Source organism: Hyperoodon ampullatus, assembly GCF_949752795.1.
Source record: "Hyperoodon ampullatus genome assembly, chromosome: X".
NCBI classification, from domain to species: Eukaryota; Metazoa; Chordata; class Mammalia; order Artiodactyla; family Ziphiidae; genus Hyperoodon; species Hyperoodon ampullatus.
The window spans coordinates 47,064,610-47,075,489 of record NC_136913.1 but is presented as its reverse complement, the minus strand read 5'-3'; the positions used below and the strand labels follow the sequence as shown (position 1 = coordinate 47,075,489).

The following is a 10,880-nucleotide window of genomic DNA, read 5'->3' as shown; positions in this document are numbered from 1 at the left end:
ATTTCTTGAAATGTCATGTAATCTCATCTCTATCTCAAAATCATGATTGTCATTAGACTCTCCATTAGATCTCACAAGGATCATATAACATATTTGCTTTTCCATATTTTAGTAACTACTTTTCAATATAATCAATATTTTGTGGCTCTAGGTATTTTATTTTATGCATCCAAAAGATATTGTTTTCTGAGAAAAGATGCATAGGCTTCACCAGATCACCAAACAGGTCCATGGCACACAAAAAATGTTAAGAACACTCGTCTTCAACTCTGGGCTCCAGGGGGACAAAGACTTGGTCTATTCATGTTTCCTTGTTGTAGTCCTATCACCGAGTTTCTATCAGGCACACAGCAGGTGCTCAGTAATGTTTACTGAATGAAAAATAGGGTGCTTCCTAATGAAAAACAGGATCCTCCACACCCCCAACTGAGGGAGCCACTGATGGCCTTTTTGATCACCAAAGAAAGAGGGATCTAGTTTCCTGAATCTAGTTTTGTCCCTGCCAATCTGCTTTTATTCACAGAAGTGGGTGGTACTTTTAAGGTCTGGCCCCAGGAAGTCCTTGGAACCTTACCCTCAGGAGCAGGGCCCTCTGCTCCAGGGGAGTTGGGTGAGTTGTGAAGGATACAAAGACAAGTAGCTTCAGCATGGGAAAGGCCCCGGGGCACATTGGGCCTATGACTCCTCATTCTCCTCCTGGTTTCTGTTTGGGGTCCCAGCAAAAGGGCCTGTCTTCACTGGTCTTCAGCAAAGACTGTATTTTGGAGTTGGATGTGACCTTAAAGACCTTCTAGGAGAGTCTTCCCTTTTGGAGGACCAGACTAGGCAGGACCTGAAGCCACACCACACACTGAGGAGTGAGGGCACAGGGAAAAGATGTCACCCTAGGCAAAGAACATCTTCTCCTCCCATGCCTCAGTCCAGGACATGAGCATCCTGGCCAGCTATATTAGAATCCCATACTTGGGTCCTAACAGTGTCCCTGAAGTCAGAGGCCCTCTCTAACAGGGTGGGTGAAGAGGGGCCTCAAATGCCAGGATGAGGGGCTAGGGATTTGATTAGAGAAACAGAGAGGAATCAGGTAAGAGCATGATGAAGGCCAGGCTTCAGAGGTCTGCTTCAAGGCTAGACTCCATCTTGGGATCTTAGGCTGGTTGCTTCTCCTGGGCTGATCCCCCAGCATGATTAGCCTATTTGCAGATGGGAAAAACTGAGACCCTCTATAGAGGGTGAGGAAGTCACGTTGTGAGCCAGAGTATATTGAGGCAAGGATACCCAGGCCGTCTCTCTCTTGAACTGACTGGGATCCTCTTGCCAAGCTGACCTCTTCCTGGCCCACTCCAGGTCCTTTGCCCCTCCTGCTTTCCCTGCCCCTCCACTTCATCACATGCTCATTGGGACTGGCTCCCAGATACTGCACATAGGTGTCTCTTCCCTCTGCACAAGATGCCTTGACTCAGCATCCTGCACTCTCAGCTCTGGCCCTGGGGCAAGATGTTCTCCTTTCTGAGCCAGAGTCTCCTCTATCCACTTCTGACAGTGTGGTCCCAGGTCAGAACCAGAGGCATCCAAGCTTCCATGCTCTCCCCAAAACATTCATCAGAATCTGGAGTATGTCCAAGATCTGGTATTCCAACCATTTCACAGAGGAGGTCCCGCAGCAACCTGGCAGTCATCCCTGACTTCTCTCAATCCCTCTCTTCCTATATCTAAAGCCTGTTGATTCCAGCATCTTAAAATCACAGAATACACACATTTCTCGTACAGGAGAATTCCAATTAATTTATGTAGATACTTCCCCCTCGAGGAGTTGGAAGATAACTCCCCACTCCCTAAGCACGGGCTACACTTAGTGGCTTCCTTCCAAAGAGTACAGTATGGAAGGTGGGGGAATGGAGTAATTTTACAGTGGAGAAACCTGACATATACTACCTAAGCCAGGTGATCAAGTTAACATCAACAGTGATAAGGCATATCGATAGCATGTACCCTTGATAGGATACGAAGAGAATGGTACTTTATTTCTGTGGTCTTCCTTTCCCAAACCCATAACCCCAGTCTAATCATGAGGAAAACATCAGACAAATCCCAGTTGAGGGACATTCTGCAAAATACCTGACTAGTAGTCCTCAAATGTTGATGACTCCAGGTCATCAAAAACAAGAAAAGTGTGAGAAACTGTCACAGCCAAGAGAAGTCTATGGCAACATGATGACTAAATGTAATGTTGTGTCCTGGATGGCATCCTGGAACAGAAAAAGGAAATTTGGTAAAAACTAAGGAAATCTGAACAGAATATGGAATTTAGTTAATAATAATATATTGATATTTCTTCATCAGTTGTGACACATGTATCATACTAATGTAAGATGTTAACAGTAGGGGAAACTGGCTGTAGGGTATATGGACACTCTCTGTATTACCTTTGCGATAAGTCTGTAAATCTAAAACTTCTAAAAGAAAAAAATTTATTTTAAAAACCTTCCATATTGCCCCCATCACGCCACTCTCACCTTAGGTATAGCGTCAGCTTCCTCACTGCTCTCCCTCCCTCCAATCCATGCTCCGGGCAGCCAGCAGAGGGCATTCTGTAAAACGCAAATCTGACCGAGCCTGAAGACTTCCAGCAAAGTAAGGGCGTTGGATGGAAAGTTCGGGAGGTATATTACAGAAGACATACCCGGATGTCTGTGTAAATTATCGTTATGATCCAGAAAGAATCTGGGAGGTTTTTCTGGTGTCCGTGGAAATAAAGTTACTGTACCCAAAATTTAAAGCCACTGGGCCTTTCAGATGCTCAACTCCCGACCACCCCCCCACCCCCGGTCACACAGCTACGTAGTAATTTTCCTTTGCTTTTCTTTTATCTCTATGCAAACTCCCCAGCCTGGGCTGCCTTTTCTTGCCTTCTCTCCCAGGTCCAGCTCCAGGGATCCTGCACCCGCTTCCTAAGACGAGAGAGCACTCCGGCATTACTGGATTGTGAAGTCCCGACCGATATCATTTTTATTTAACGACATGCGAACAAGAAAAATGGATTCCTCTGGCTCCCCCACACTCAGCTCATACTAGGCCCGAGGAAAGGTTTGACGCACGATAAATAAAAAGATGAATCACTGAATAAATGGATGTTCTAGGGCCCAGGGCGTTCCTGTGCGCGTGCGCGGAGGGGAAGGCGTGGGATGCTGTTTGCTACCTGCCTGGGCCTGCTGCGGCCGCCCGGAGAGGGAGGGGCTTCCTCGGCCTCGCCCTGCCATTGGCCAGGATGGTCCGCATTGGCCTGACGCAACATTTCTGCGGTCCCGCGGAGCTCGCCCCCAGCCAGCCACCCCCACCCCCAGCAAGTACCATCTTGCAGGCCACTGCGTAGACGAGGCGGCTACTTGCGGGCCTGTGGGAAGGGAGACTGGCTGCTGGGGACCGCGCACCGGGTGGGACAAAAGACTCGAAGCAGCACTCTGAATTTGCTCAGAATTTTATTAGGATTACCAGGGTTCACAGGGAACGAGGCGGGACTTCTGGGGGAGGGGGACCAGAATACCGCAATGGCGAAGCGGCCTTGCATAGACACCGAGGCGGGCTAGCGGGCACAGCGGGGAGGGGCGAGGGATGGAGGGAAAGAGAGAGACGGGAGAACAGGGTGGCGGCAGAGACCCCCAAGGCCACAGCGGCCCTCCCCGCTTTGGGATCAAGGGTGTCCACTCCACACAGCACGAGGAGGGGGATAGAGGGGCCCTGACCAAGGCATCACAATAAATACGTTTAGCAGCACACAGAAGCCTGCGGGAGAAGAGGGCCAAAAGGAAGGGGGAATCCCCCTTTCCCTCCCCCCAAAATAAGAACTCTGCAATTACTAAACCATAAAAATAAACTTTAAACCCGTGTACGAAGTCAGTCATCCCCCAGAAGTGCAATATGGGGCCGCTCGGCCCTAGCTGATAGGGAGGGCAAATGGGGCAGGGGAAATAGGGAAATAAAGGAAACAGGGAAATAGGCAAACAGGGAAATACAGAGGCAGCCCTCGCAAGGGTAAGACATTTATCCCGTTTTGCCCCTCTTCCCCGGGTTGGCCCAAGGGTTTGGGACCTGAAGCACCTCCTCCATGTCGGAGTCTTCTGAGTCTTCCCCTCCTGAGTCTTCTTCAATTCCTTCCTCCTCCTCGCTTCCTTCCTCATCATCACTGTCCTCACCTTCTTGCTCACTGCCTGTACAGGGGAGAGAGAAGTAAGGAGGGGAAGACGGAGGAGGATGGTTAGGTGGACAGGTAGATGTCACTCTTAACAGGGAACGGAGCCCATAGTCAGGGCTTTTGAGGGGCGGGACCATTCACCAAAAGCCTCTGCTTGGAACAAGCAACCAAGCCTGTGTGAACTCAAGTCCAGAAAGTAAGGGCGAGTGGGAGGGAAGCAGGAAGGCAGAGTGGGATGCCTCTGTCCTATCAAAATTGACACATCTCTGAAAGTAGCTTTTTCACCCCCTGTATGCAATGTGTCTCTCTTCCTGAGCTCTGACCTCAGCTGAATAAAACTTCTGTTCATCCAGAGGCAGCTCCCTCCCTCTCTCTCCCCAGGCTGATCCAAATAGGCCTCAGTCTGTCTTCTGCAGCCCAATTCCCCACCCCGGCTCCCACCCTAGGGTTGTACAGATAAATTCTGCCTCCCCTTCTCTGAAAGAAGAGATGCCACCGAGTAGGAGGGGATGGGGCCAGCCATTCCCTCCGTTTCCCTACCTAGAAATATGTCTAGATTGTGTCTACTCGCTCCATCAATTCCTCCTTCCTCAGTGCCCTCAATGGAAGTTTGCCAGGGATCCCATGGCCAAAACCCCCAAGAGTGGTTGGTCTTCCTGCACCTTCCACCTACCCAAGGGGGCTGCCTCTCCTCCATCTGCCTGCCTACAGCCAGGCTCAAACACATCCCTCGTCTGCCTTCTGCCATCCCCTTCCTAGCCAAGGTTTGACGCTACTGCCTTAACCCCTGTTCATTCCCTCCCCATTCCTACTGTGGTCTGGCTCTACCCCCACCAATCCACTGAAACTACTCTTGCCAAGGTCACAGATGATCTATTCAGCCCCCAATCCAGTGGACACATCCAAGTCCTCATTTTACTTGACCTTTCAGGAGCACTGGACACCGGTGACAATCCCCTCCTTCTTAGAATGTTCCACGACCTAGTGCTCCTCCTAACTCTACCCTCTCAGAGCCTCAGTTTCCCCATCTATGAAAGGAGGATTAGTAGTACCTACCTCGTAAGAGTTGCTGTGAGGATTAAATTAGTCAAAGCAAGAAAACAATTTAGAATAGTGCCTGGCACATAGTAAATACTTCATTAATGTTAATTGGACCCAATTAATGTTAACTGGCCCCAGAATCCAGAGGTAGGATTCTGCTCTGGCTTATCTCCTTTCTTTACAATTTCTGACTTCCCAGGCATATCACCAACCACCTGCCTCTAAGCCACCCATACCTTATGTCCAACAAGCCCTTCCAACTCCATGTTCCTCCCTGCATCCCATCAATCCCACCACCACGCCCTTCCCCATCCCAGGAAATGGTGCCTCCTTTGGCCAGTCATCCAGGCCAGAACCAAACCTAGCAGTCACCTTAAATACCGCCTTCTCTCTCAACCCCCCATATCCAACCCTTCTTCAGCATTTCCCAAAATGTATTCTTTGGTGGGCAGTGAACAATGGCCTTTGTGATCAAGATGTTTGGGAAATGCTGACTTCCACAATGTTTAAGTAGGTTTCTTAGAGCAGGACTTATCAGAGCCTTTAAGGTGCCAATGTACATGTGACTCTGCATAAGGATATTATTGTATGCAGTATTTCCCCAACATATTTGACCACTGAACCTTTTTGTGAGCAGCTTTTGGAACCAGTGAAGGGTCCTCAGATGACAATTTGGGAAACCCTGCCCAACATACCATGCCTTTTCACCCTTCCAGGTTCTTTTTCATGTGATCCCTTCCACCAAGAATGCCCCATAATGCTCCTTAATGTGAAGGCAGCCTCCAATTCAAATGTTACTTCTTTTCTCTAGTTCTCTCCTTCTTGATTCTGGAGATAGAATTAGCTCCTCCCTCCTCTGGACTCACTGAGCACACTGTTCACTTCACCCCCAGCCCCCCAAACAAGCATGGGAGTTCCCAGAAGGCCAGGGCTGGGTACAGAGTGTGCTGTATTGCAACATGTTTGCCATTTTTTCCCCTCTCTCTGTGTGAGAACCTGTCTTACTTAGTATATCACCCACTGCCTCCTATCTCTTCTCTCTGCTTCATTTGTCTTGTGCTCTGTTACAACCTATCTACCCATCACCAAGAATTGAGATTTGTTCTGGTGTTGTTACATTTGTGAGCTAAATGTTCCCTGACTTTGCTCTGTTTAAAAACTTACTCAGAATGCTTTTTTCTTTTCTCTACAAGAGCAGATTGTGCTCGTGCCTTGACACTCTGACCATGGGCAGATTTTCTCTGAGAGAAGAGAAAGGAGGTAAGACAAGAGGTGAGGGTCTAGCTCACCTTCCTCACTGCCCTCCTCTTCTTCCTCCACTGATGATTCTTCTACGGAGATGTTCTCTACCTCGTCCTCATAGTCATCCTGGTTGGCGCTGTTATGGTGATCCTTGTCAGAGTCTTCAAGGTCATTCTCATAGTCTTCAATGTCTCTGTCGTCATCATCGCTGCCTTCATTGTCACCTTCATTGCCATCATCATCACTACCTTCATTGTCACCTTCGTTGCCATCATTATCTTCAATATCACTGCCGTCATTGTCTCCATTGTCACTGTCGCTGCTGTCCTGGTTGCTGCCGTTGCTGCTGTGGTCGCCACCTTTGGGGTTCTCATCATCACCATTGGGGTTCTCGTCACCATCAGCGTTCTCATCATTATCATCAGTGTTCTCTTCGTTGTCATCGGGGTTCTCTTCGTTGTCATCAGTGTTGTTGTCTTCAGGGTTCTCACTGTTGTCATTGGGGTTCTCATTGTTGTCATCAGGATTCTCATTGTTGTCATCGGTACTCTCATTGTTGTCAGTGGTCTCGTTGTCATCAGCACTCTCATTGTTATCAGTGGTTTCGTTGTCATCGGGGCTCTCGTTGTCAGTGGTCTCACTGCCAATGCTCTCATTGTGGTCAGGGCACTCGCTGTCACAGAGGCTCTCGCTGATGTCAGTTATCTCGTTGTCAGTGGTCTCGAAGCAGTCAGTGGTCTCCATGAAGTCAGAGATCTTGATGTCATGAATGGTCTCATTGTCGGTGATACCATCACTGTCTGAGGTCTCTCCAGTAATGTCTTCCATGATGTGATAGTCATCGGAGTCTTCCATGATCACCACCTCATATTCATCCCTGTTTTTACTGTGGGGAAGCCTGGGGTTGAGTATAGGGCTGGTGGCAGGTGGTGTACCCAGAGCAGACACTGAAAGGCGGTAAGTAACTGGGGAGGCGGTAGGCTACAGGGGTTCCCAGGGACGAGGCTAGGTGGGGAGAGTCCCATTTCTGCCCCTGACTACATAACCTCAGGCCGATCACACCCCATTTCTGGGCATCACTCCCCACTTGTAAAACACAGTGGACTGGATTATCTCAAAGGTCCCTTTTGGCTCTACAAATACCGTGTGACACTAGCCTAGTCTTTGCCCCACCCCTAACAAACCACCTCTCAGCCACCAACCCCCACCATCACCTTTCTTCCTTTTCTTGCTTCTTTCTGCTTGCCCTGTAGCCCCCTTCTCCCATCATGTAGTAACGCACGGGGTTAACCCACAGGTCATTCTTGATAATCTGTTGAAAGAGATGGGGGAAGGGAGAACAGAGCGATGAGTACAAGTCACAGAGCCTACTCCCAATACCCCACGCACTCAGGGGCAAGCTAGCAAGGCCTTCCCTGGCAATGCCAGGAGGGGCCCCACCTCAGCAATCCTGTCAGCCTCTGGGAGGCTATGGTTTGAGAACCAGCTGAAGAAGCTGTGGCTGGCATCCTGGTTCCTGTGCCTGTGGGCCTGAGGTTCCTGGCCCCGGTGCCAACGAATTGGGGTGGAGTGAGACACCAGCCGGCCTGCAGGGAAAGGAGGCTATAGAGAGAGCGCTGGACAAGGACAGATGGGGGGGCGGGGGACATGAATTGGCCCTGGGACTGCCTCTTACCCGAGCGGCTGCGCTGGAACTCCTTGACGATCACCATATTTGTGAAGTAGGGATTTGTCTGGAAGTACAGCTTCATTTTGTAGCCCATGGAGATATGTCTGAGATCCTGTACCTGCTCAGAATGGGGGTAATGGTGGAATTCCCACCACGCCGTGACCCCTCCCACCCAACCTCCCCTCACCTCCAAGGACCAGATTCCTTGCCCGGTCCTGGTAGAAAAGATATCTCTTTGGCCTGACCTGCAGATTGGTCAAGTAGCGGAAAATGTCTTCATCGCGTTGGTTGATCAAGATTGAAATTTTGGGGTGGTTGAGGAACTGATGGAGGGAGCAGTTTAGGTCAAGGAGTGACTGTTCAATGAGAAGGAGGGAAGGAAGGCCAGTCAGGGCTAGGCAGGGCAGAACAAAAGAGAGGCTGGAGCAGGAGAATTCCTTCTGTGGTCAATGGGACATGACCCATACTTTTATTCCCATGATACTGTGTGGTAGGAGCCTATGTTCATAAAATGTCAAACCTCTGTATTAAGTGGCTTTGCCATGGTTCACATTTGCCGTGTGTTTGGGTGCTGGGAGTCTACGTCCAAGTGATGTTGTGTCTCTGGGTGCTGAGGGCTTGTGTTCACAAGACATTGTGTGTCTGGGGGCTGAAGGCCCATGTGCAAATGGTGCTGTATCTGGTTGCTGAGGGCCTGTCATGACGTGATGTTATATATATTTGGGTGTTACGGGTCTGTGTCCACATGCTGTGTATCTGAGTCTGAGGGTTTGTGTCCAGGTGATGCTATGGTCTGTGTACTGAGGACCTGTGGCCACATAATACTGTGCCTGGGTACTGAGGGCCTGTGATCATGTGATACTTTGTATGAGAGTGCCAAGGGTCTGTGTCCATATAGTTCTATTAGGATGTTAAATCCATGTGTTCCTAACATGTGGCATGGTCCCCTAGAGATAAGCTTATCACCAATAGTGAATTCTTGTTATTTTTCCCTTTCCTTCATTTAACTCCTTTCTCTCCATTCCTAGGTACTCCTTCTCCTGATCCTTCAGGGCTCCAGCCCCTTTCTAGCCCCCTCCTCTCCAGCCAGGATTGGGCTCTGCCTAGTATCTAACCAGAGAGCTAGGCTTGCACAGCCATGTGTGACTTGGGCACCCTTTCTGGGCCATTTCTCTGCTGTGTGCCCTTCTCCTCCCTCTTCCCTGTCTCTGAGTCAGTTTATCTTCTGTGTGACCCCCCCCCCCTTCACCATCTCCAGTCCAGCTTCTCTGATGTTTTGCCACACTCCTTCCATCCCTCCTCCACCAGACCTCGTCATTCTTCCGATAGGGGCCCGCCCCCACACCCCTTCACCCAGCCTGTCCCTCCCCCCCCCACCGTCCCCCATTTCTGGTCATGGGCTCCTGGCCCATGAATATAGATGACAAGGATACTGCTTTGACCCAGAAGCCTGGGATGTGCTGGATGATGAGATCTCTGCGCTCCAGGAAGGGTCTTCGCATCTGGATGAACTTGCGCTTGAGACGGAGGAAGGCCTTGCCCGCCTTGATATTCACCGCCTCCAGGTCCAGCTGAATGTTTTCCAGCGCCTGCAGGATGCACTCTATCTTCTCGGCATTCTTCTCTCGGCTTTCCCTCTTCACCTTCCTGGGCTTCCTCTTCCTCCTCCTCCTCCTCTTCCTCACACTTTCCTTTTCATCCTCGTCGTCGTCTTCCACGATGATGACGGTCTCTTCCCTCCCCCTTGGACCGGCTAACCTCTGGTACCCCCGCCCCCCTGCGCTACAGGTTTCTAGGGCCTTCTCTCCTGCAAAGCTGCTGGGCTCCGTCACCTGGAAGTCAATCTCCAGGCTTTCCCCAGAAACCTCCGAGGGAGAAAGCGTTTCCAGGCCCTCTGTGGGAGGGGGCGCCTCCCCGTACCCTGACTCGATCGCGGGCTCCCAGCCGGGACCCCCAGCCCCCAGGGTGAAGTACGCGCGGATCCCCCCCTCCTCCAGAATGACATAGGGCGGCGGCGGGGGCAGAGCGGGGCCCAGTCCCACCCCCCTCATGTCAGCCAGCACCTGTGCCGCCTCGGTTTCTTCCCGGAGCCTCGGGCGCTGCTGAGGTGGAGGCAGGGGCAGGCGCAAGAGAGGAGGTGGCGGCGGCGGCGGCGGCGGCGGCAGCAGCTCGCTCTGAGGGGTCTCGGAGCTACTGAGGCGGCGGGCCTTGGCCGGAGGCCCCTCATCCGGGCCGTCCATGGTGACCGCGATCGCACAGCTCAGGGGCTCGCGCTCGCCCCTTCGCTCTCAGCCAGGCCGCCGATGTCTGTCACACCTGAAGCAGAGCCGCACCTCACGCGACGAGCTCTGCTCTCAGCCTCGCTCTGGCGCTCCCTCCCACAGCGCCTGCCCTACTCCCTCCGCGCCAAGCGCCAGACCCCGCCCCCTAGCTGACGCCAGGGGCCATCCCGCCTCTCCATTGGCTGCCAACCGCCGCGGCGGCTCTCGCGGCCCCCCCGCCCCTGCCCGCTCGCACGCAATCTGCTTGCCAACACCGCACCTCATCACTTTCCCATTGGCTACCCTCGGGCCCACCAATCACCGGGCCACCTCCCTTAGCGACCTTATAGACGGTGCCGGACGATTGGCCTCGGGGAGAGCTGAGGGGAAGAAGACCCTTTACCTCAGCCTGCCGACGTCTTATCCAATGGGAGAAGTACCAGTGGTTCTGAAGACCCAAACGCAAAACAAAAAACAA

General features: G+C 51.6%; 1 protein-coding gene across 1 annotated transcript; it reads right to left on the bottom strand.

Annotated features, from left to right (window-relative positions):
- Positions 1 to 3,457: 3,457 nt before the first annotated feature.
- TSPYL2 (TSPY like 2) lies at positions 3,458 to 10,381 on the bottom strand (the record flags this gene model as incomplete). Its single annotated transcript, XM_079727903.1, has 7 exons — positions 3,458 to 4,205; positions 6,520 to 7,358; positions 7,687 to 7,784; positions 7,913 to 8,058; positions 8,148 to 8,259; positions 8,387 to 8,464; positions 9,575 to 10,381. 7 exons carry the CDS (start codon positions 10,379 to 10,381, stop codon positions 4,039 to 4,041), a joined length of 2,247 nt encoding a protein of 748 aa, XP_079584029.1. The 3' UTR covers positions 3,458 to 4,038.
- Positions 10,382 to 10,880: the final 499 nt, after the last annotated feature.